At 43.3% G+C, this 27833-nt stretch overlaps 1 protein-coding gene across 1 annotated transcript in view; it reads right to left on the bottom strand.

Moving 5' to 3' along the window:
* Positions 1-9526: 9526 nt before the first annotated feature.
* Positions 9527-27833, bottom strand: part of LOC306975198 (rho-associated protein kinase 2-like) — a 108581-nt gene continuing 90274 nt past the window's right edge. The window contains exons 27-32 of the mRNA XM_079572650.1: positions 21684-21751; positions 21520-21608; positions 19907-19985; positions 17938-18205; positions 16135-16471; positions 9527-9934 (exon numbers count right to left, since the gene is read on the bottom strand). Of these exons, the coding sequence (XP_079428776.1) occupies positions 9931-9934; positions 16135-16471; positions 17938-18205; positions 19907-19985; positions 21520-21608; positions 21684-21751 (845 nt within the window). The 3' untranslated portion in view covers positions 9527-9930. The remainder of the gene's footprint in view (positions 9935-16134; positions 16472-17937; positions 18206-19906; positions 19986-21519; positions 21609-21683; positions 21752-27833) is intronic.

Genomic DNA, 27833 nt, shown 5'->3' with positions numbered 1-27833 from the left:
ATACTATACTATACCATACCATACTACACTATACCATACTACACTATGCCATAGCATACCATACTACACTATACTATACCATACTACACTACACTATAATATACCATACCATACTACACTATGCCTTACCATACTACACTATACTATACCATACCATACACCACTACACTATGTTATACCATACCATACTACACTATTCCATACCACACTACACTATGCCATAGCATACCATACTACACTATACTATACTATACCATACTACACTACACTATAATATACCATACCATACTACACTATGCCATACCATACTACACTATACTATACCATACCATACACCACTACACTATGTTATACCATACCATACTACACTATTCCATACCACATTATAATATACCATACCACACTATACAATACCATACTACACTATACCATACAATACCATACTACACTATACTATACCACACTACACTATACCATACCATACCATACTACACTATGCTATACCATACCATACCATAACATACCATACTACACTACACTATACTATACCATACCATGCCATGCCATACCATACTACACTACACTACACTACACTACACTACACTACACTTATCATGCCATACTACACTACACTACACTACACTACACTATACCATACTATACTATACCATACCATACCATACCATACCATACTACACTACACTATACCATACTATACTATACCATACCAAACTACACTATGCTATGAGAGTTATACCACACCATACCGTACTACACTATCCTATACTATACTGCAATATACTATACCATACTACACTATACCATACTACACTACATTATACTATACCACACCATACTACACTACACTATACTATACCATACCACACTACACTATACCATACTATACTATAATATACCATACCATACTACACTATACCATACCATACTACACTATATCATACTACACTACACTATACCATACCACACTATACCATACTACACTATACCATACCACACTACACTATACTATACCATACTACACTACACTATGCCATACCACACTACACTATACTATACTATACCATACTACACTACACTATACCATACCATCCTACACTATACTATACCATGCCATACTACACTGCACTATACTATACCATACCATGCTACACTATACTATACCATGCCATACTACACTATACTATACCATACCACACCACACCATACTGCACTATACCACACTACACTATACCATACCATACTACTCTACACTATACCATACTACACTATACCTTACCACACTACACTATACCATACCACACGATACTACACTACACTATACCATACTATACTATACCATACCATACTACACTACACTATACCATACAACACTACACTATTCTATACCATACTACACTATACTATACCATACCATGCTACACTACACTATACCATACTACACAACACAACCCAACACTATACCATACCATACTACACTACACTGTACTACACCATACCACACCATACTACAGTATACTATACCATACCATACCATACCATACTACACTATACTATACCATACTATACTACACTACACCATACTATACTATACCACACCATACTACACTATACTATACCATACTACACTATACTATACCATACTACACTATACTATACCATACTACACTATACCATACTACACTATACTATACCATACTACACTATACCATACTACACTATACTATACCATACTACACTATACTATACCATACTACACTACACTACACTACACTACACTACACTACACTACACTACACTATGCCATACCATACTACACTATACTATACCATGCCATACTAAACTACACTATACCATACCATGATACACTGTACTATACCATGCCATACTACACTATACTATACTACACTACACTATACCATACTACACTACACTATACATACTACACTATACCATACTACACTATACCATACCATACTACACTACACTATACCATACCACACCACACCATACCATACAACACTACACTACACTATACCATACCATACTACACTATACTATACCATACTACACTATACTATACCATACTACACTATACCATACTACACTACACTATACCATACTACACCACACTACACCATACCACACTACACTACACAACACTATACCATACCATACTACACTACACTACACCATACCACACCACACCATACTACACTATACTATACCATACTACACTATACTATACCATACTACACTACACTATGCCATATCACACTACACTATACTATACCATACTACACTATACTATACCATACTACACTACACTACACTACACTACACTACACTACACTATGCCATACCATACTACACTATACTATACCATGCCATACTAAACTACACTATACCATACCATGATACACTGTACTATACCATGCCATACTACACTATACTATACTACACTACACTATACCATACTACACTACACTATACATACTACACTATACCATACTACACTATACCATACCATATTACACTACACTATACCATACCACACCACACCATACCATACAACACTACACTACACTATACCATACCATACTACACTATACTATACCATACTACACTATACTATACCATACTACACTATACCATACTACACTACACTATACCATACTACACCACACTACACCATACCACACTACACTACACAACACTATACCATACCATACTACACTACACTACACCATACCACACCACACCATACTACACTATACTATACCATACTACACTACACCATACCATACCATACCATAGCATACCATACTACACTACACTACACTACACTACACTACACTACACTACACTACACTACACTACACTACACTACACTACACTACACTACACTACACTACACTATACTATGCTATATTATACTATACCATACCATACCATACCACACCATACTACACTATACTTTACCGTACCATGCTACACTACACTATACCATACCATGTGGGTGTGTGGTGTGGTGTGGTGTGGTATGGTATGGTATGGTGTGGTATGGTATGGTGTAGTGTAGTGTAGTGTAGTGTAGTGTAGTGTAGTGTAGTGTAGTGTAGTGTAGTGTAGTGTAGTGTACACAACACTATAGGGGAGAGTAGGGTAGGTGAAGCTAGTTGGTTTTGATAGGTACTTTTAGAAAGACACTAGGTATGACACAAAGCTTCATCAGAGGCGTCTCATGACGAGCATGATGCGTCTCTGGGATGTTCTTCCCAGGGCTATACCCTGGCACACACATGGGATGCACTTCTCCACTGACCTCCACTGACCACCACTGACCACCACTGACCACCACATCCCATTAAGATGTGACCGCCATCTTTAAAGCCACATTTTTTAACAATTTTTTAAGCTGCACACAGATAGAAAACATGCCAAAATCTATGGAAATAGTGACATTTTGTAAGCACGTTATGTTTTTACACAATAACCACCAAAGCAAAAGAACACACTCTCCCCTACTATACAGCTGCCCACAATAATATCTCCTCTCTGCGAAAGTCTTGTTGTTTATATAATGCATTTTATAATATATTAAGACTGCCTCTGGTGGATTGTGGACGTTGGTTCTAAATATGCAGCGCTGTGTTAATTTCAATATAATTAGTATTTAATCATGCAGTATTCTCCTATTTATCAGAGAAGCAAACTTACTGTAGCAGAGATGTAGACTCAGCTCCGGCTCTGTCTGTGGACTCTATGAAACCAAATGTCCTTTTAATCATTAGTTTTAGAGTCAACAGTCAGCGTATTTACTTAAACCTGCCAAACCTAGAGCGGCTTCACATGTAACTGTGGCGTAACGAGCGGTAGCAAATGGCCTTTCACTTAACGTGTTAGCAGAACAGACCCCCCCCCATTGAAAGTGGTCCACACATAAGGAGGTCAGGAGGAGCGCAGTCAGCAATGCTCGCCGTCAGGAGGCGCAGAAGACAGAAGTGTGCTCTCAGTGGAAACATTCATATTCATAGAGGAGTCTGAAAGTTCACATTTGCAAACTGAACGGGAGAAAGTGAAATGATGTCTGCAGGATGAGCATTAAAACTACAGATGAACTCACTGCTTCAACCCCGCACCGCCCGACCTCTCACCTCTGACATCATCTGCTGCACAGCTGAACACAGGAAGCAAGGGCTGCCGAAACCTCATACTCCATGGCCTGGAAGAGAAGGAGCACCAGGACGTCCGTTGTGAGGCTATCCGAGTGCTACAGGCGGTACTCCCGGAGGCGAAGGACAGGATCCCAAACGCCGTGGACATAGTGCACCGCCTTGGACATAGTGCACCGCCTTGGACATAGTGCACCGTCTTGGACAGTGCACCGCCTTGGACATAGTGCATCGCCTTGGACCCCAGGACTCCAACAACTCCAGATGCCGGCCCATCATTATTCAATTCGCCCTTTGCCACCACAAGGAAGCCATCATGGGTGCTGTCAGAGAGTCATTGTTGCTCCAAACCAACAACCTGAGGCCGTTCCTGGATTTCGCTTCAGTGATAAGGGAGAGAAGACGCCTTCTGTGGCCTCAGGTAAACCAAGCCAGGAAAGATGGCAAGCGGGCTTACTATGCGGGAGGCCGCATTTTTGTGGATGGAATGGAGATTTTCCCTCCCTAAAGATACTTAACTGAAGGCAAAGCTGCCTAAGAAATGTTGTTTTTGTTCTCAATATTCTGAACAGCAGCTTTATGTTTCAAGACACAAATGTAGCTTATAGTTTTCTCACTCCAGGTAAAATGTGGATGGAACTGGGGCGGCCAGTCGTTCTGCAAGGATTTAATTAAGCTTTGTTTGATTGTATTTTCATATAAGATAAGATAAGATAAGATGGTACTTTATTGATCTCACAGATGGAGAAATTGCATAAACATCCATAGTCACCACACAATGAACTAAAATATATTTAATTCTAAATGAATAAAAACAATATATTTTCTTCTTCTTGTCCTACCCAGTCCAACGAACCTGTGTGACCATAGAGTGGGGTAAAGTCAATACTGGGTCCTCTAACCCGTAATTTAGAATGCCGTGATTATTGCACTATCTATTTATCTAGTCACTGCCTCGGTCTGCTACATTTGTAAAAGGCTGCACTTTCTTAACTTTTATTACTTTGAGTACAAGCATAAGGTAAAGGCACTTTATTTGTCACCATACACAACTGTACAACGAAAATTGTCCTCTGCATTTGAACCATCCTTTGTCGCCGCTGGAGCGACCCGTAAGGAGCAGTAGGCGACGGCAGTACCGCGCCCGAGGACCCATCTCCATGTGTGGGGAGAACATGCAAACTGCGACCCGCTGTGTGACCCGCTGTGTGACCCGCTGTGTGACCCGCTGTGTGACCCGCTGTGTGAGCCGCTGTGTGACCCGCTGTGTGAGCCGCTGTGTGAGCCGCTGTGTGAGCCGCTGTGTGACCCGCTGTGCGAACCGCTGTGCGACCCGCTGTGCGACCCGCTGTGCGAGCCGCTGTGCGACCCGCTGTGAGGGCCGCTGTGTGACCCGCTGTGTGACCCGCTGTGCGAAGCGCTGTGCGAGCCGCTGTGCGAGCCGCTGTGCGAGCCGCTGTGCGACCCGCTGAGCGACCCGCTGTGTGAGCCGCTGTGTGACCCGCTGTGTGACCCGCTGTGCGAAGCGCTGTGCGGGCCGCTGTGTGACCCGCTGTGTGACCCGCTGTGCGAAGCGCTGTGCGGGCCGCTGTGTGACCCGCTGTGTGACCCGCTGTGCGAAGCGCTGTGCGAGCCGCTGTGCGAGCCGCTGTGCGAGCCGCTGTGCGACCCGCTGAGCGACCCGCTGTGTGAGCCGCTGTGTGACCCGCTGTGTGACCCGCTGTGCGACCCGCTGTGCGGGCCGCTGTGTGACCCGCTGTGTGACCCGCTGTGCGAAGCGCTGTGCGAGCCGCTGTGCGACCCGCTGAGCGACCCGCTGTGTGAGCCGCGGCGCTAATTGCGCCGTGAACCGCTGCGCGAACTGTGTGACCCGCTGTGATCATATTTTTATTGGTCATAACATGTAAACATTCACAGGACAGGAAGGAAAAAGTAAGTGAACCCAGGAATCTCACTGAACTGCAGCAGTTTTGTAAAGAGGAATTGTCCAAGATTTATCGTGATTGTTGTGAGCGTCTAATCTGCAACTACAGAAATGCTGCAAAGAAGGATCAGCAGATATTTAATACAGGGGGTTCACCTACTTTTTCCACGCTGTTGTGAATGTCTCAGGTCCTTCTGCAAAATATCTTCATAAACCTGTGAATTTATTTTCCCATTGATGATATCACGTTGTCCAGGCCCTGAGGAAACTAAACTGCCCCACACCATGATTCTCCTGCTCCAGACTTCACAATGAGGAGAGGGTAAAGATGTTGATGTGCTGTTCTATTTTTCCTCCACCCATGATGTTGTGTGTTCCTCCCAAACTATTCAACTTATATATCGGCAATTTTACTCATTTTTATGCATAAATTGTCTTATTTTTATATGAAAACATAAAATGGCTTTTGTCATATATATATATCAATACATATATATACAAAGAGCAGAGGAAAGCCGTTGTGGTCGACATAGCAATACCGACTTCAACATCAGGAAAAAGGAACACGAGAGAAATACCAGGGGCTCAGAGAAGAGCTGGAGAAAACCTGAAGGGTGAAGGCATCAGTGGTGCCCGTGGTCGTTGGGGCACTAGGGGCAGTGACCCCCAAACTGGAGGAGTGGCTCCAGCAGATACATCAGACATCTCGGTCCAGAAAAGTGCAGTTCTAAGAACAGCAAAGATACTGCACAGAACCCTCAAGCTCCCAGGCCTCTGGTAGAGGACCCGAGCTTGGAGGAAAAAGAGACCGCCCGCAGAGGGTGAGGAAGAGTCTCTCTCTCTCTCTCTCTCTCTATACATATACATATGTATATATGTATATATATATATATATATATATATATATATATATATATATATATATACATATATATAAGCGCTATATAAATAAAGTTTGATTGATTGATCTCTATATATATATCCATATCTATATATATATATATATCTATATATATATATATATCTATATATATATATATATATATACTGTATATATAACAGCAGAACGTTCTCAAACTCAAACTACCCAGTCCAAATGAGGACTTTGAGGACGACTGAGAGCTTCTACATAGATCCACTATATCGTCTCCACAGGTAAATGCATCACCATGGAGCAGGAAGTGCCCAAGCTGGAACAACAGCCTCTTGTGCATGTTTTAGGTTATATGGGAGTGTCATTTGGAGCGTTTTAAGAGCGCTCCTAAACACACTTGAACAGAGCACAAGTGTGAGTGCGTAGACTTGAGTGTGGGCGATGAATAAATGTTTCAGAGACGCCTAAAGCTCCTCCAACATCTGAACATCTCACATCCATAATGCAGCACCACCACCTCCTCTGCACCACACGCCCGCCTGCTCCTCTGCATCGCTTCCACTTGTCCCTCCATAACCACCTCTGTTTCCTTTCATGCTGCTGGAGGTTAGAGTACTGTACCCGAGTATCTGCAGCTGCCTCTGTAGCTATACTCGGCCCTGAGGAAAGTTTTTGCTTTAGGCTTAGGTCAAGGGCTTGCTGCTGCTTCACCATAAATCAGCTGTCATGCTGCATTCAGACCAAACACGTCTGAAGCGGCAGATGCAGGAGATTTCTGTATATTCTCTATGTGAAGACGTGTGCGACCCAGGGATGTATCTTGTACGTCTCACGAGTCAGTCCAACACAAGCAGCTAGAGGAAGAGGAGTCCAACCCACTGACTCATCACCTGACTGTGTGAACCTGGAGCTCCACAACCTCTGCTCCACAACCTCTGCTCTCCATCTTAAAAACACGAGTCAAGAAGAAACAGTAGAGGATCAGTTCAGTTAACTCATGAAGACCAGACAGATCACAAACATGGGGCTGGACAGGCAGGTCCTGCACACTCCAACACACACACTAATGTAATCATGTTTATGTCTCTGGTTAGTGGGAAAGCTCCTCAGTCAGGGTCAGTGGTTCAGGGCGCTGTATCTGCTGCTCTTGACCCCCTCTGTACGGTACGGAGATGGTGTTTCTGAATTGCAAGTATCCGAGTCGTCTCAACCACTTCGGCTGGGACTCCTGGCACCCACTGCAGCTCTTGTCCAGGTTGTGTTTTTGTTGCCTCAGAATCTGAATCTGGATTTTATTGTGATTTTGGACACTTGCTTTTTGTATTGCTTTCCCTCGTTCCACGCGTCAGCTTCATACATCATAATATATACATTATAAATCAGGTGTGCTGTTTGAGGACCTCTGTTTAAAGAGTTGATTTAGCATATATCTCCTTTAAACTGACATTCTTTGACCTTTTAACCATGTGGTATCATTGGTTCCTTGTTAAAAACAGACCTGAAACTCTTGTGTAATCCACTCTAAGCCAATGCTTTATCATTCTGTTCTCTTCCAACTGTACTGTTCCTGTGCGTATTTGAGACCACACAGAGATGACTGAAGGAGCAGTCCGCAGAGTTAGAAACAGAATTTAAGATTAGGGTCAGAGGGTTGTTCTTCGCAAGTGTTTTAAAACTCTCGCACTTCGAGGAACCTCCTACTCAGAGAAGCAGAGAAAGTTTGGTGTGAAATGTTGGTAAATGCAGTAATATGCTGACTAAAGTGATTTAAATAAAAAACTAAAAAACTTAAGAAATAGGAACTTTATCACTTTAGCCAAAGTGATGGTACCTAAACAGATATGGTGGCCGATCCTTGCATGGAATGATATCATTATGCATTAGTATAATAACTATAATAACTAATATGCATTAGATCGTAGTTGATTCCATGTGAATGAGTCCATATTGAGAGAGAGGCTAAAAGCTGAGCACGTGGTGGGCCACGGTGATGGTGGAGAGACAGTCCCGGCTTCAGCTGGCTCATATTAGCTCAATATGTGCGCCAAACTGTATGTAGAGCGCTAAAAGTGAACCCGAGTAGTTTTTTCCCCCTAAAGTTTTGGCATGCGACATGAAACACTATATACTGCCCCACAAAAACTTAAAAGGGTTAAAAATTAATGTGGAAACTAGGCAAATATCCTGTGTTTTTCCAAACACACGCTTAAAAATGAACTTGTATGTAACATTAACGATGTACAGTAAAAGCGCAGGATCACAAAACTACAGAGACAGATTAACAGACGACTAGTCTGTTAAAGCCCTATAATATACCATCACTTTAAAGGGAAACCCTGGTGTAAGTCAAAAGTAGTAGTAGAAAAGTAGCAGTAGAAAAGTCTTTGGTGAAATGTAAATCATCATTTTGGCCAAAATGTAAAATGTGCATTAACCCTGTCCCTGCGGGGCCACCGTAGCAGAGTCAACGAGAGACAGAAAGTTAACCAAAAACACATCGATTTCAACATTTCAATTTATTTAAATGAACAGCAAAAAGATTACATTTAAATCATTCACATTGTGGTTTGAGTTTTTTAAAAATCCAAAATTTCACCCCCGGTTTTGAACACTGCAGGAAAACCCATCCACATGTGGCAGACTCTTTCCCACATCAAATATATCGGCACAAACAAATGTACACATGGGCTAACATGTTTCAAATCAAAAACACAAACAAAACGTGGATTTGTTTTTCCTCCCGTGTTCTCTGCGATAAGAAGACGCTGCTTGTTCTCCTCGTTAAAATGCCAAATATAGTCTGTTCTCATGACAACCACAGGCCCGACTGGAAACGCAGATGCAAACACACATTCACTGGTGGTAGAAGGAAGGCACTTTGTCCAAAAAACCCTCGTCTTTCCAAATGCCAACGTGGGGACGCGCGTTTTCAGCCGGGGTTAACTGTGAAAAAAAGAGCGGAGAGAAGAGTGAGAAAACAGAACGCACTGAAAAATGCTTCAAAGTCACACCCACATGCAGATAAATAAGGAAGTATCGACAGCATAATGCAGGCGGAGTATGCACACAGCAACACAGGCTGTTAGAAACCGTAACGATACCAACCATGATTTACATTTCCAAGATTGAACCAAGTTACTCTGCAAAGGCACTTTCAATTCTTTTTGTTTTTTTCGGGTCTACTTTTTTCTTTCAAAATGCCGGTGGCACTGAAACAAACTTAAAAAGTAGGAAATCTAAGTGGGACATTTTTCATGATGTCCTAAAAGCAACACAGGCTGCAGCATGTTTGGAACAGAATTTCCACTTGAGCAGCGAGAAAAGGAGAGAAAAAGAGAGAAAGGACATTATTACCATTATTACAGGGACAGACCAGAGCCACATCATGACACGCCTTTATTTCAGATAAACCTTTCTAAACATGCCGTGTGTTCACTGACAAAGTGAAAGCATTTCACACGCCATAGATTTTTACACAGTGGAGCGCTCACTCTGTTGCTACTAATTTACCAAAACTGTGAGCGCTTACTCTTCATCAACAAACAATCTCTGATATTCCCTTCTGGAGCTTTTCGGTCAGTGCCAAGTAGGCATGTTTATCGGTACCCAGCCCTAATGAGAAGTCGGTAGAGGCATTATTGTGGCGGGCCGACCCATAGTGTCAAGACTGCAGTGGTCAAGCCCAAATGCAGATAGGTGTGAACAGAGGGAAATTGTTTGTGAGTATTTGTGTGTCGCTGCGAGTGGCTAAAGGCTACAGGCTACACCTATACACACATTAGAAACTATCAATACAACAAGCTCAGCACTTTTAGTTTCTAGTACAGCTTTATTTGTGCTTGTTTTCACATAATTGATCGGGGCTGGCTGAAGCTTCCTCCGACGGGACATCCGTCTGAAAAAGCCCATCGTCGCCGCGGACCTCGTCACCGTTTTCAGTCCTGCGTGTTCAGGTAAAGTGTTTTCGTAAACAGTAAGAGAGCTGCTGTGGTTTGGCTCTGGATCACGACACACCATTTCACCAAAAGTCAAGCCTTCTATAGGAGCGCCTGTTTCTTTCTCTGTTGTCAAACGGCTCATCAAATGGCTGCTGTTTCCCGGCGTTGGTTTTAGGAGTCAATCATAGAATACTACATACATACTCTTTATTTCTAGGAGTGGGCCGAGACACAAATTCCATGAGACGAGGCAAGACACGAGATCGGGTTCAGAAGATGAGATTCTGACATCATTTGTAATAATAAACAAAGATATATTCCCTTTTACTGAACAGTTTAAAATGAAATGAAAATCTAAAGCAGTACTAAGCAACTCGTGCCCCTAGAGGCCATAAGCGCCACTGCAGATGTCGTAGCATGTTGCATTTTTTTATACTCATTAATTGTCTGTCTCAGTCACCTGTTAGAGGTGGCGATAATTTTTTTTCACTCAAACTTGGCTGTAAATACTGTTTAAAGGGACTATACGGAGTTTAAAAATGTTAGAATTATGCATTTTCCTCCCCCTACATGTTCCAGCCATGTCCTAATTTGTAGAATGAGCCCAGACCTGTTCACCACAACTGCCTCTAAAATCCTGCACTGTCACTCAAAAAAGTGTTCATTCAGGTCCGAAGTGCCGTCCTGCACGAGCTTAATATAGAAGGTGCAGTTACACGTATGACCTGAGGTGGCGATAGTGAGTATAAAATGGCAAACTTGCATCTAGCCCCTCTAAGTGGTGCTAGCCCACAGTTAGCTTTGCCCGTTAGCCTGTTAGCTTCGTCTTCGTGATTTTATTAGTGTGTATTGCTGACCCGTATGCAGCGAAGGTTCAATTGTGGTTTTCTATGAAAGTACTACATACTTTGGTAGTGACACACATTTGGAAGCTCGGATTTGCAACAACAAACCATGGCTAACTCCGACACACTGTGCATGCGTCCAAAGGCACACAGATACACCATGCCGGTTTACCAGAAGCTGTCCCTTTTAGTTCACATTTCCTTTAGAAGAAATCGTCGTCATCGCTGTCTGCTTCCTCCAGAGCCCAAGTCCAGCCCGGGAGGCCGAATTCGAGCACTCTGAAATCAGTAACTCCGGTTTAACGGGGCGAGTCAGTGCACGGTGCATGCTGCAAACTCCAGGGAGCGCTGTAGAGCAGGGGTGAGTGCAGCAGCGATGTTAGACAGGCCTCGGTGAAGGGTTAGGGGAGACAACTGCTCAATGCATTCTGCTTCTGTCGACCCAACCTGATCTGCTATGACAAACGAAGCAAATATACTTGGATTATGGGGACAGCGGACTGGTGGGAGCTTTTTCAGCCCGGGAGTTCTAAATCTTGAATCGGTTTAGATCATCTAGGTCAGGAGTCGTGGGCCAAATATAACGTAAACATTTTTAAAAACATTTTTCAATAAATGAATAATAATACTAATGAGCTGTGATTTCAAAATAGTGCTGATTTGGTTAAACCCCAACCGGACTGTAGCCTCATAAATGATAACGGTTTACACTCGTTTAGATTGATTCAATAATCTCCTTGTGTTTGACACATGTGATCTAGTTAAATGTTTGACTTAGAAACTAAAGACTCAAGTTTACAGCTGCCTGTTGTCATTTGATCTTTTCACATCACAACTTAATGCAGCCAGCAAACCGTGTTATGCAAATATAATTTCAAAGACATATCCCAATTTTACACCTGGCTCATTTCTGATAAGAAATAGCACAATTGGTATCATGTTATTGAATAATCAATCCATTAAAAAGTGGTTAAGGGGAAGCAAAGACGAAATAATAGGGCAACTTATGAGCAAAAAATTACAATAATTTGTGCCAAAACTGCTGAGCGTGTTGTGAGGGAGCTGATTTGTGCTAACTCCCGTGTGCTCCACTGTGGGCTCAGAGGAAACTGATTTTCTGATTCATAATCCATAAGTAAACTGCTGGAACAGATCACGTTGGGTTCAAAGCTGCGACAGCTCTACTTACAGAGGGACAGGCATTAAAATGTGGAGGTCAGAGGTCAGTGCAGGATGATGCGCAGCATGGGTCCTGTGCTGCAGAGGAGAGTGAGAGCGCATGAAGAAAAAGGGTTAGAACAGATCAGACAGGGCTGCAGAGGAGGAGGAGGAGGGACCACACACTGAGACTGTGGTTTGAGAAAGGATTAGAAAAGCAGCAGAGTCTATAAACAACTGTAGGGGACATCATGAAAGGCAGAACATGCCTCTCGTGAACACCTTATAGTGACGAGGGATCTGTCCAGTCCCTGTGAGGGGGACTGGAACTCAACCTGTGAGACGTTTCTGTTACGTCCCTGCAACGTCTCTGAGACCAAGGAGATCTCAACGAGACGCAATCCCTCATCAACCCTTTTCATTAGCGTACTCAATATCACGCAGCTTAGTTATTACTAGGCATTGTAAGCAAAGAAATGGATAGAGCCTATTGCTAGCCACTCAAACTATAATTGTAGTGACCACCCAAACTAATAAACTATCCCAAAATATGCAACAAGTGAGTCCAAATATGCCAAAATGCAGTGAATGCTGACCTTTGCATTAGCAGAAGCCTCTCTGTATGAGTCACGGATGTGTTTTTTTCCATCAGTACTCAGTGTGTCAGCCTCATCTATTCATGTAAAATCCATTATTAATCCTTCGTCCATGAGAAAAAGTTTGGAAGCTCCACACAGATGTGCGGTGTGGCATATTGTATGACAGCGGCTCTTCACGCACAGTGACACAGCGCAGGCGTCCCAAAGCAGTCTCCATGCGTGGTACTGATCCTTGGATCGTTGCAAAGGCACCGACACCTCAGTGTTCATTTCGTAGACTAAAATATTTAGTCATCATTTTTGTCTAAGTAATATTTTTGCAGACAGAAATTTGACTAAAACTAAATTACACGTTTTTCTTGAGACTTAAACTATGACTAAAACTAGCTGAGACCCAGCCTTTGGCTGGGCCTCGCTAGTCTCCACATTTGATATTCTGAGATTATGAGTTATTACAAAGAACTGTCCACCCTAGCCCCTAAGAGACAGTGGGATATTTATGTATAAATATTAGGGGTTCAGCTCTAACGGTTCGGTTCACGGTGCAGGACCCATGGTTTGGTGCAAGTGCAATCTAAAAAAGAATATGTTGGTATTGAAATGAAATAGCCTAACTGTCGTTATTAGACAGTATTTATAACCTTAGAATAAAATTGGCAATGCTTTCAAAGCTGCTTTATAATAAAATGTACCTCTGGGCTCACAATACGTGAAAGCAAAATAGAAAACAAATGGTACAGCAGCAAAGTAAAAACAAAAAACAAACAAAAAAAGCAACGCAGTGCAGGCCATGCACTCATTAAGCAGTAGTTTCATTTTCGCTTTCCGCACACGGAGGCTGAAGCACTGAAGCGCGTTTGATTTGAAGCTCGTGTTTGGCCAGTTGTTGGGCAACATTCTGCGTGTACTTTTTTCCGGAGACAAAGCTTTGGAGACGGAATACGGCCAGCATTGGCTCTTACATATTTGTCTGCATCTCTGACATTACGCAGCACTGGATCTATAATGAACCACAGCCACGGTCACTGCAGGAGAAACTTAAACAAAGACACGCAGATGTCATTTGTTTTGGAGGACGTCACTGTAACGGTGCGGAGCGTCTACAGCTGCAGTGGCGGTGAGTGATGATGACACACATCGCCCTGTTTGGATGCGCACACGCACGGCAGTCAGATCTCGTGCACTCGCGTTGTTGTGACGCCGGATTGTCCTCGGACAGCAGCACCGCAGTCCATATGGACCCGTGGCCAATGCCCGCGAGCGGAGGGACCGCCACGTGGGGGCCGCCCGCAGATTTCTGGGAAATAAACATGGCGGCGCCCTTATGGAGCTTAAGCCCCGCCCTACTCGCGATTGAGTTTTATATTATAGATGTCCTGGTAATTTCGTCAACTATAATAAGACTAAATAAATATTTAAAAAAAGAGACTAAAATCATCCAAACTTCCAATGACAGCTTGAAAGAGCCTCAAATCATTTAAATTCTCTGCCAAAGTAACTGCTCTGAGCTTTGTTCATGAGGGAGAAGTTCCATCAAACAGAGAACCTTGAGTAAATATGATTAAAATACATATTATAAATGTAAAGTTGACTAAATTCATCTTAAATTTAGTCGACTAAATGTACAGGAGACTTTTGTTGATTAATACTTGACTCAATTTTAAGTGAATTTTTTACTAAAATTGAATGACATTTTTGTCAAAAGACCAAAACTAAATCACAATATGCTGTCTCCCAGACATCCCCTGCCTCACCTCGACACCCCCCTCACCCGACATCCCCCTCCCCCAACATCCCCCTCACCCCGACATCCCCGCCTCACCCTGACATCCCCCTCACCTCGACATCCCCCTCACCACGACATCTCCGCCTCACCCTGACATCCCCCTCACCCCGACATCCCCGCCTCACCCTGACATCCCCCTCACCTCGACATCCCCCTCACCACGACATCCCCGCCTCACCCTGACATCCCCCTCACCACGACATCCCCGCCTCACCCTGACATCCCCTGCCTCACCCCGACATCCCCCTCACCCTGGCATCCCCTCCTCACCCCGACATCCCCCTCACCCCGACATCCCTGCCTCACCCTGACATCCCCTGCCTCACCTCGACGTCCTCCTCACCCGACATCCCCTGCCTCACCCCAATATCCCCTGCCTCACCTCGACATCCCCCTCACCCGACATCCACTGCCTCACCCCGCCTCACCCCGACATCCCCTGCCTCACCCCGACATCCCCGCCTCACCCTGACATCCCCCTCACCACGACATCCCCGCCTCACCCAGACATCCCTTGCCTCACCCCGACATCCCCCTCACCCCGGCATCCCCGCCTCACCCTGACATCCCCCTCACCACGACATCCCCTCCTCACCCCGACATCCCCTCCTCACCCCACCGCTACGTCTCTTTGAGATCTCGGAAACATTGCAGGGACATATCAGGTTGAGGAGACCGCATGGAGAAATTGAACCCGTTTTCAGCGAGACTACCTGGAGACTCGCCTTTCCTCCAGGGGACGTCTCGGAGACATCTTCGTGACCAGCGGCGACTGGAAGGTAATAAATGAACCCTTGGATAGCTCTGTGTTCCTCACCTGGTCTTTTCAGAGCTTTGCTGCTGCTGGCTCCTGCTGCTGGCCTGGATCTTGATGGCCCCTCGGTGGGACATGCGAGGGGAGCTGCGTGGGGAGGCCCTGGGGGAGGCCCTGGGGGAGGGCTTTGGGGAGCGTCTCGGAGAGACTCGGGGGCTGGCACGGGGCAGGAGCTCCGGCGTGGGGGGCAGGGTCTGAGCAGGCTGGGCGGCGGGAGGGGGGCTGAGTGTGGGGTGTTTGCGGGGGATCCTCTTCAGCAGGTGACTGACCCAGTGCGCCTGCTCTTCCTTGGAGCCGGCCAACAAGAGCAGCTCTTTGGCCGTGGACATGTCGTAGTTCACTGTGGAGGAGACAACAGTCGGTGTTAGCAAGTTGGGCTTGATCATGGAGGACATCTGGGGGTAATTTATTAGGCAAAATGGATTTGAGGGTTTACTTAAGACTCACAAAATTGTGTAGTGTGTGCTCACTGCTCAGCTTAAGAGTTTTTAAAAGTTGTGTATTTGTTTTTAGTGTAGTTTTAACTATTTGACATATTTTAAGCTTGCTGTTTGTGTCTTTGGTCAACTTGGTTGCTTTTAAAGTAAAAAAACCGACAGTCTCTATTAGTGATGCACGATTATGCCAATTTGAACCGATAACCAATTATTCCGCATGTCCCGATACCGATTACCGATAATGACACCGATAATTATGTATATGTATTTGCACTTTATTTTGTGACTTTTTTTTGTGAAGAACTCACTGTAACAGTTCACAGTTCTGCCCAAAATTAACTCTACCAAGCAATATACAAGTGTATAAATATAAATCAAATAATGAGTTTTACTTTGGGTTCGAGTCTCCACCTTTTTCTAAAGCTCTGGTTTTTTACAGTTCCATCATCTGAGCAGGTCTGTCTCTGCTCATCTGTATCACATTTTATTTAAAATGTGTTCCTAGTATTTTTCTTTTTGTTGACATCATACTAATGAATTCTTATTTACAATACTGGAATATAGACACTATTATAGTATTTCACTGAGTCTAGAGGCGCCTTGGACATGAGAGAAGTGATGCCAAATCTGTGACAGATTCAAGTTTAACTAATACGATACTACAGCACAAAAACAAGACACTCTCTCCTGCATTGGGCTCATCTATGCATTTGTGCACTTCTCTTGTTCATAGCGCTTCAATTGTGGGGCTGCTGTCTTGTCTACTGTATTTGATCAGAAATACGAAGATAATACATGGGTTTATAGGCCCCGCTGTGTTCCAGTAATTTATGTGAGCGCGGATCGGCGGTTCATAATTCCTCATCTTTTTCTCATTTTGTTGCGGTGCTAATGTTGAAGTTACTTCGATGTAAAAAGTTGAAAACTCTTCCTTCGCGGAGAGCGTCTGCACAGCGTTGTTTCGCTGGAATCTCTTCGTATTTTTCAGCTAAAACCGTGCAGAAGTCGGCCGGGGAGAGCGTATATCTGCTGCTGTAAATGTGCTGTCCTGAGTCTGCAGCAGCTCCGGGCTGCAGGACATGCGTGGCGCGAGAGAAAGGCAGCGAGCTGGAGCCGCAGATTCAATGTAATTTGAGTTTACAATTATCGGGCCTAATTATCGGCCAATTTTTTTTTTAGCGGCTTATCGGGGATGCCGCCAAAATGCCGATTAATGCCGATAATTATCAAGCATCCCTAGTCTCTATCAGTTTCGGTTCCAGAGATATCAGCCTTATATCAGTAGCATTAATGTCATGCTCTATTTAGGCTTTCACAACTACTTTCTACCTGCAGATGGCATAGACTGAGCCCTGTAAACCTGTCCCACCTTTGCACGGTGGAATGCCCTCCTCCTTGCTCCCCAGGTGGTCCTTGTGGCACTTGAAATGGCAGCCGCGGCACTCGAGAGCGGCCGGGGGCTTGAACATGTGCCAGAGCGGGCGAGCGCAGGCGTCACAGCTGGAGGGGAAGTGGTAGAGCGTGGGGATCAGCTCGTGGCCTTTGTGGCTGATGTAAGATGGCCGTTCGCAGTACGGCGCCGGCTCCACCGGCACTTCCTGGTCACGCTTACTCTCGCCTTCGTTAGCGTACAGGATCTGGGAAGAAAAGAAACGTGGAGACGTCACAGGTCTTTAAAAGGTAGACAATATTGTGTACATGGTAGTAATTAGTCGTCTGCAGGTTCGGGCTGCACCATTAACCACTATGCCATCCACATTCATCTTTGAACTACTGTGGATCAGAATGATCGAACCTCAGTTCCTTTGGTCTGCAGGAGAATCCTGTTTGTCTGCTCTGCGGCGCGTTATAAACAAACTCCATGTTTGTGTCAACTGCAAACTATTCTCACGTATGTGTCTCGCGCTGTGCAAACTGCATCCAGATTTATTGGTGAATGTTTGAATTGGCAGAAGGAACCGAAGAGGATGTAGAGCAGTTGTTAAAGCTGCCTTAAGTGATGTCTTTTTGAAATGTTTTCATTAGCAGGTGGAGTAGTGAACTCTGCTCTGCTCCACCACCCCCCTCCCCTCACCTGGCTGTCCCCTATCGCCCACGACCCTCACTCCCCTCCACACTGTTTAGACCACACGCTGCTCTGATTGCATTCAATGAGCTACGGAAATCTATCTATATTAATCTTGTGTGAAACACACATTCATCTGCATATATAAGACATGTGCAAAGTAAATATTTTGAGATTTACATTTATTTGCTAAACTGCAACTTTCATGGAAGTCTGTCACTATTTTGTGGACATTTAGGACATAATAATTCCATTTAGAGCCAAGTTTACAGCACAGTACTTTTTTACTCCACAACCCTTGAACACCTCAGCCTCTCCTCCGGTGCTGCTTTGCTTTGTGAGGAAAAAAAAGGAGGAAAAAGATCTGACCGCTCCTGTAGATATCAGATTAATAAACAAATGGACATTTCACGAGGGTTTCAGCAGCATCAGTGCAGGTCGCTCAGATGTTTGTCAGTTCATCATCTTTTTTGTAAACTTCTGTCCTAATGCTAAACTGTTAGCCGCTAACTGTTGCTGCGTCTTCTGGTTCAAACATTTGCGATCTGTAGTTCACGTGTTTGTGTTTACATGGTGCGCAGGGGGGGCATATGGGGGTGAGGTGTGTGTTGGGGGAGGCGTGCTGTGAGGTGAGGGCATGGATGTATTATAATAAACGGGCAAGGGAGGTGCAGGTGCAGCGCTGGTCTTCTTCTACAGTTTACTCGTGTGGCGCACATGGTGGCGCATCTAGAGGAGCTTATTGGTAATGCATTGGTGCCGAACCGGCAAAACGGGATCGCTTAGAGCAGCTTTAAGAAAGAACGGTGGAAGTGAAACTACTTGGACATGGTAAAATGGTAAATTGTCTCAACTTATATAGTGCTTTATCTACCTTCATCAGGCCCAAAGCGCTTTACAGCAAGGAAGCAGTCACCCATTCACTCTCTCATTCCTACACCAATATACACAGACACTGGAGACAGTGCAGGATCTTCCCTTTATCATTAATGCAGCTTCATGAAGCTGAAATATAATCAATGAGTACTGTGATGTGCAACAGTAGTTTTAGAAGTATGTACTTTACTGTAAATGCTCAACTGTATGAAAAAAAAAACAATCAAACTCTCATACAGTACTGGTCAAACGTTTGGAAACTATTTTAAGGTATCGGCTTTTGTTTATTTTCAACACTATATAAATTGTGTGATTCTCATTAAACTATGAATGAACATGAGTTTTCAGTGAACATGCCTCTCCTGGAGCAGGTGTGGAGTTGTGTGGGGAGCAGTACCTGGAATATCCGGGGGATCTCTCTGGCGTCAGCCCGGTACACGTCGGTGTGAGTCACAGGGCGAGCGTGGAACAGTTTACTGCAACAGAGCACATCCCAGTGAGCACAACGCAGGCACAATACTGAGGATTTACACAGTCAGTCCTGTCTGAGGATGGAGGAAGCTCAGTGATTTTGTAGATTAATTATAAAAGTATGGCCAGTGTTTTAGTGAAATGTTTTGTGGAAAAGCATAAATAGTTGTGTTTGTTTTTGCATTCATTTATGTGTATTCAAACTATAGTAGTTTTTCTTCAAGACCACATTGACCGATGGCCGATATATCAAGCTGATATATGGGTATTTTACAATATCAACTATCGGCCGATATTAAGGGTTCAGCTACAGTGGGAGGAAAATGTATGTATGTATATCTCACATCTCTGCCTAAATTGGTCATAAAATGTGTTCTGATCTTCATCAAAATCATAAGAATGAATTCCAAAGCATTCTCATAGTTTTTCCTCCCACTGTATCTTACTGTTTGGTGCATCACGGTGCAAGTGCAATACAAAGAACCAGTTAGTGTCAGTTTTGAAATAAAAGCTGTATTTATAATTTCAGATAAAAAAATAAAAAACTCTCTAATTTTTCAAAGCTGCTTTACGATAAAATATGCCCCTTCACAATACAAAACAAAATAGAAAAACACAGTGCTCTAAAGTAAAAAAAAAAAAAAAAAGTAGCGCAGTGCTTGTTAAGTAATACATTTCAGTTTCTCTAGAGGCAGCTTCGATTTGAGGCTTGTGTTTGAGTTGTTCCTGCTTGTCCTTTTTTGGAAACAAAGCTCTTGAGGCGGATTATGGATCTTACACATTTGTCTGCGCCACCACTGTGCGGTGCACTGGATCTATTACCGAAGCCTGGTCACCAGCAGGAGAAACCTTTGCAAAGGCACACTGATTTCAGATGTTTTTGGAGGATGTAACTTTGCCTGCAAGTGATGATGACACATATGTGCTCTGTTTAGCTGTACGCACACACGCGCCATGGAGCTCAAATATTAAGAAATATAGCCTACAACTTGCACCGTCACTTTCGTACGATGCATGGCCGATATCAGGCCGATTAAAGGCAGATACATTTTTAAATATTGTTGAAGCACATCGGCATCAGCCCATCTCAGTCGACCTCTAACTCTCAGTTCTTTATCCCCTAAACAACGCCCTAAGATGCAGATCAACATGTGTTTGAAATTCCTACTGAACACCTGCTAGAAGCATGAAAGTCCCCTCTCTAATGGTGTTACATTATGAAATAGTGGCCATTGGGGAAAATGAATGAATGCGCATGAATTTATATGCAAATACAGAAACAGGAGCTTATTAGAAGAACTGGCTTATCTACAGGTCAAACAGGGGTCTTTCATTCCTCAATTTAGTCCAAATTTCCTTTCGTTGAGGTATGCAATCATTTCATATTCTAAAATATATTTGTACCAAAAAAACTGCTATAAGTTTGGTCAAAAACGTAATCCAAACTCTGTTGTGAACGTCATCCTTCCCCGTTGTGCCGGCAGCTGAAAGTGATTCCTAACACATGGGCAGATTTGGACAAGTGTTTGAAGCACTTACTCGATGTCCAGCGTCATGTAGGGGTTGGCCTGCTCTCTGTCCGCCTCGCTGTGGTAAAAGAGGATCTTCTTACTGCTCACCACCACGTACTGGAAAACCACAAGAGTTACACACACACAATAAAAATAAAACCTACTTGTGAACACGCATTAAGGCAGGGTTACCTTTCTGTCCCAGCCAAAACGCTTGGTGTTCTTGGTGGGCAGCGACATCCAGCCCTCCAATCTGGAATCTAGATGGGAAAAAGTATGAAAATAAAACAAATAAATCAGTTATAATTATCCACAGGGCCCACACATGTAAGCCATATTCCTCCCCACTGTGCTATAAGGGCAAAGCTGAGAGTGGTACCCTGACGCACATCTATTGGTCTTGTTCCAAAGTGCAACATTTCTGGCAGATGGATGGACAGGAAAATGGATGGAATCTTTTCTAGTCATTTGAATTGTAACCTTTTGTTTCTGCTACTCAGGTTAACGCCAATAACTATAAAGAAATAGTATCAAATGCTTACTTTTTGAGCCAGAAAATGTTTGCTTGAAACTTAAACCGGATTCCCACTAGGACGCAACAGCAAAGACTGTTTTCAGCTGTGTTTCCCGATCATTCCACCTAGTCCTACACAAATAAAGCTATTATTATTATTATTATTATTATCATTATTATTATTATTATTATCCTTATTATTATCCTTATTATTATTATTATTATTATTATTATTATTATTATTATTATTATTCTCTTTTTTATCTGTCTTTTTTATTTAAGATGAAGTTGTAGCTGAAGTTGCTCACATTAACCAGGACAGTATTGCTCAGTGAAACAAATGTAAAAACGCTTCTAAACTCTTCCCTGTGGATATTTGAGACGTTAAAAGAATTTCTGAAGGAGTTTGGACTAAGTGTGTAAAATGTAAGCTTTCAGTGCTTGCACACAATGAAAAACTCGGGCCTTTGACCAAAACCCGTGTTGGAGCGGTTCTGGCCTCCTTGTATTGACGCCTTTAAGCCAAATGCGAGCCCACAGTCACTACATCCAATGGTGAAAGAAACACTTTGACATTTGAATCAGGTGGCATTTGAGAGAGGGAGACTGAGAGGGAGAGAATGCGTGGGCGGCTGTCGCTCAGTTCGACACATGCTCAGGCAATCGCTGCAAAGTCACCAAGCACTGATTCAATCTGCATGCACGGCCAGGAGGAAACGGGCAAACGGTGAAACAGCCACACGTGAGTCATGTTCCTTTACTGGAGCTCGATCAAAAGCAATCAAAACAACTTTTTTGACAAGTATTGTGAAGGATCTGTAAAATACAATTGAAAAACCAAGACATGAGTTTGCAGGTCCTTGGTGAGTACGTCTGTGTAAGCTCCACACTGTAATTTCAAATCGGATATTATACTAGTCCGGATGAGTACTTTTTGAGAGGCATTGCTCCTAGGGCTGGGTACAGTTAAACAATACCAGTATGGCATCGGGAAAAAAAAGGTTTAGATACTACTGGTATCGCTAAAAATAAAAGTTTCGAAAGCAGGTACCTGTAAAATTTTAAGCAGGCAACTGGTACATTTCTCCCACCTTCAACTGGGACAAATGCCTTAGAAAGCCGCTCAAACTCACAATTACAACATGTAAACCGGGAGATGATCCGAGTGATCGGAGTTAAGATACAAGATCAAGACAGTAATGGCGCCCCCCAGTGGAGAAGTGCAACGTGAACCTTTGTTTTTGGTCACAGCCTGCACCATTTAGCATGTTTTGAATGATATCACCACATAGAGGCCAATCTGACTGAACGGCATTGTACAGTATTTGTACTGTTGTTTCATTAGCACAGCTGACAAATAATGGCCTGCATTCAATGAGAACGATGAGAAAGAAGAGCCATGATGATAAAGTGAATGTCTTTGCTGTTGAGTTAAATAAAGGCTTATCTTATCACATTAAACATTTCTGCTTAAGGGCACCAAAATGGCTTGCAGCTGCTCTGGCATAAAACATTAACGTCTTATTAGCTAACTGTTGTAGCATTAGCCGTTTTGTTTACATAGGATTTTATTCAGCTGGAACGCTCTGAGGACGGATCACGTCATTTTCAGCCTTGACATCTGACAAAGGCAGAGTCCAGCAGTGTTTGATGTTTGCACAGAGGAGAGGATTAGAGTCCAGAGGAGACCCAGAGGAGACCCAGGCAGGATTAGGACTGGACTAGGGCCGGGCCAGGACTGGACCAGGACCAAGTCTGCCTACTGCAGCGAGGATTTAGGGGAAAACAAAGGAGGCGGCAAACTGTTCACTGGAGATAACGTGTTGCTGACCATGTTTGCAAAATGTCTGCAAACTACAGACAAAACAAACATGTGCTACTAACAAGAATGGAATTTTAGCCAACGTGGCATATTTTGTTCAGACATTTACACAAATAGCATAATAATAAATCATCCAGAAGTAGAACCAAGTAAAGCTAAAGCTTCTTGAAAAAAGCATCAAAATAGTGTAAAAAACGAGACATAAATGAAGTTAAAAACGCAGCAAAAAAGTATCAGACGCAACAAATCAAAAAGTGACGAAAAGACAACAAAATGGTTACAAAAAGCAACAAAAACGCAGCAAAACAGGAAACAAAAAAACAGCTAAAACGTGACAAAAAAGAACAAAAATACCACAAAAAAGTGACAACAATCTCAGATCAGTTTTGTGAATCTTTTGTGGATCCAGTCCAGAAGCTTTTAGATCTGCTTGAAGGGACAATATGGAGTTTAAAAATGTTAAAATTATGTATTAATTCCTCCCCCTACATGTTCCAGCCATGTCCTAATGTGTAGAACGAGCTCAGACCTGTTCACCACAACTGCCTCTAAAATCCTGCACTGTCACTCAGAAAGGTGTTCCTTTGGGTCCGAATTGCATCATGCACAAGCTTAATATAGAAGGTGCAGGTACACGTATGACCTGAGGTGGCAGTAGTGAGTATGAAATGGCCAACTTGCATCTAGCCCCTTTAAATATAGAAGGTGCAGGTACACATATGACCTGAGGTGGCAGTAGTCAGTATGAAATGGCCAACTTGCATCTAGCCCCTTTGATATATAAGGGGCAGGTACACATATGACCTGAGGTGGCAGTAGTGAGTATGAAATGGCCAACTTGCATCTAGCCCCTTTAAATATAGAAGGTGCAGGTACACATATGACCTGAGGTGGCAGTAGTGAGTATGAAATGGCCAACTTGCATCTAGCCCCTTTGATATAGAAGGTGCAGGTACACGTATGACCTGAGGTGGCAGTAGTGAGTATGAAATGGCCAACTTGCATTTAGCCCCTTTAAAGCTGACCTGGAGAAAATGTGCTCAGTTTAAGTGGGGGTTAGAAGGTTTTAATCGTCCCATTTTACGTAAATTTACCCTTGTAGAAGAAGAAACGAGCACATTAAACAGAATTACTCAAAACCTGCTTTTCCGGGTCTGTTCTTGATGAGGGAACGACATAATGTGGTTAAAAGCTAAAACAAAAGATCATTTAAGCAAGAACAAGCCATGGGGTTAGCAACGGAGCGCCCACAGCAAAACGGGTCAGTTAGCATTCCCCACAGACTCCATGCACCGTCACCTTCTGGCTCACACGGCTCTCTATTCTGCGGCAGTGGCTGGTGGTAGGTGAGAGCCAGGGGGCGCTCTCCCTCGTCCTCACTAGAAGAATCGGACTCTAAGGCGGCACGGGAGGAGTGGGCCGGGCGCAGGTCGGGCCGCGTGTCGATGCACACCGACTTATGGGTGCGCTGGTACACGAACATGGACTCGGACGAGTGTGAGTGGGTGATACGCACTGGGGGAGGAGGAAGAGGGGGGAGAGGAGGGAAAGGTGAGGAAACAAACAGAAAAGTGCAACAGTGAACATAGGAAAGAGTCCTCGCTGTCGGGAGTCTTTGTAGGGCACTGGAATCAGAAGCAAGACTGGCAGAGAAGGTTAAAGTGATAGTCTGTAAGATAGCAAAATGAGGAGAGACAATAGAATCATAGAAAAGCCTTTAGTTGTCTCAGCTGTTCCTACAAATGCATGCATTTTGTTAGCCATCAAATCCTGTTCAAACTGAGTGTTCCATCCCCATACAAATGAATAGAGAAGCATTCATATCCTATCTGTGGTTTCTTTGTCATTAACACCTTATGAGATGAAGTTTAGTCGCCACTGGGTGTGTATCTGATCCCACAAAAAGCAGAAACGTGAGGTAGCACTGAGGTCTGAGGACACTTTTAGACACTCATTGGTATCTTAAGTAAAATCTCCAAAGGTCTGTGCATTTATATTAACTACACCTTTTTAACCTTATTAAATGATTAGTTAACACTTCATTCATCATGTGAAGAACCATTCATTATGAGTTAGGCAATAGCTGTAGTAGTTAATAAAAGTTCATCACACTTAACTAATTAAGTGTTAATTCATCATTTATTAAGGCTAAATAAGGTGTAGTTATTATACAATTCCTAACCAGGCTTTTACCTCACCTACATGTGGTTGATAGTTGACAACAGCTGAAAACATCTGGATTATTCATAATTAGTGACGTCTGGTGGCTGATGCTAACGGCTATAGTAACATACATTGACTCCGACTAACTTTCTGCATAGATTAGCATTCTCTTTTTTATTCTATGCACATCCCTTCCCTCTTGATTGGACCTGAAAGCCGCTGCTAGTTTGCAAAACAAGGAGAAAGAGAAAAAGATTTCAAACGAACGATCAAACTCCCTGCCCGATCGCTCCAGATTGGACCTGATTGGCCGGTTCACAGGAAAGCTCGTCTCATTGGTCAAAGTAATGGCACGCACCTGGGATTCAGATTACTGTTTAAAATCAGCAAAGGCAATGCACATCGGGCTCACTAATGTTAAGCGGGCTGGATTGCAGCACAAGACAGACCACATTTGGTCCGTGGGCCTTTATTTGCCCACCTGTGCTTTAGTCACATCTTAAAGGCAGTAGAAACTTACAGAACTTAGTGCATATTAATTGTGATTGTCTGCCTCTGTGAACTTGGCCAGAAGCTGAAGGAAAGGAAGCGACTTGGTTGTTTGCCCCATTTTCCTTTTTTTTTTACTACACATTTTTTTCTTATTTTTCTCCTAATTTTTCTCCTTATCCTTTTTTTTTTTTTTAATTACTAACACTTTCCCTGTTTCTGCCCATTTTTCCCCAATTTCCCCACTTTTTATTCTCATTTTTTTTGAGACCAAAACATTATTTGGAACCACTGGGAGAAGTTAGACTTGGGTCCACCTTGTGTACTTTAGAGTCTGCCATCAACAAATCAATTTTAACCTAATTTATTCTAGCCTAATATATCTTTTAAACAGAATTTTTCCTCTTTGGCCTCAATTTCTCCCAATTTCCCCCCAATTATTCCCCATTTGAAATGAACCCGATTTTTCAGATCTTCCACACATTATTCTGTTTTCTGGTTCTAGATGACAAATATTTTAGTACTGGTATCGGAATATACCTATATGGGGTGACGGTGGTAGAGCGCGTTGTCTTGTGATCGGAAGGTCTTGGGTTCGAATCCCAGCTCTGTTGTGTCCTTGGGCAAGACACTTCACCCTCCAGTGTCTGCATACACTGGTGTGTGACAGAGGGGGGTTCCCTACTGTAAAGTGCTATATACGCTGAGTCCATTTCCCTATACTTTACTCACAGGTGTGACATTTAAGCACAGATGACTTGTACTCTCTGCCTCACTGCGCTTACAGGTAAGTCTGGGCTCCATTTGCGTGGTGTGAAAATGGAGAATTCTTGTCTGAGCTCCGACTGTGTGTCACCATTCTGTGCTCACAAAGAGCTTTTGTAACGACTCATTATCTTCCATCTGGCACTCAGGAATAAATTACTTTTACTGCAAATGTCAGCTTTCACTTTGCTACTTCACTTTTTATCATTTAAGGACCATTTCTTTCATTCTATTTCTTCCTTTATGGCCTGACTATATCTGTAAAAAGATGGGCACACTTTTGCAGGGAATAGGAAGAGGCACACTTACACAGGTAAGATCGGTAAAGTGTCTTTCCAAAGAGTCTAACTAATGAGTCTAAATAACACTGATCATTGTTAACCTGGCTAACGCCATGCTGCTGTGTGCGCTCGAATCATTTGGAACTGCACAACAGCCTGGGGACCATGGCCGAAATCTCCGCATGGATTTGACCAATCACAGAACGAGGAGGGACGGCAAGATGATGACGAGCTATTCGATATACGGAAGCTTGTAGTTTATTTACGGATTAAAAAAAAAAAAAGTTTATTTACGGATCAAACATGAC

This window comes from Gobius niger (genome assembly GCF_951799975.1).
Source record: "Gobius niger genome assembly, chromosome: 15".
Classification (NCBI taxonomy): Eukaryota; Metazoa; Chordata; class Actinopteri; order Gobiiformes; family Gobiidae; genus Gobius; species Gobius niger.
The sequence above is the reverse complement of the archived record's forward strand: the minus strand, read 5'-3'. Positions and strand labels throughout refer to the sequence as shown.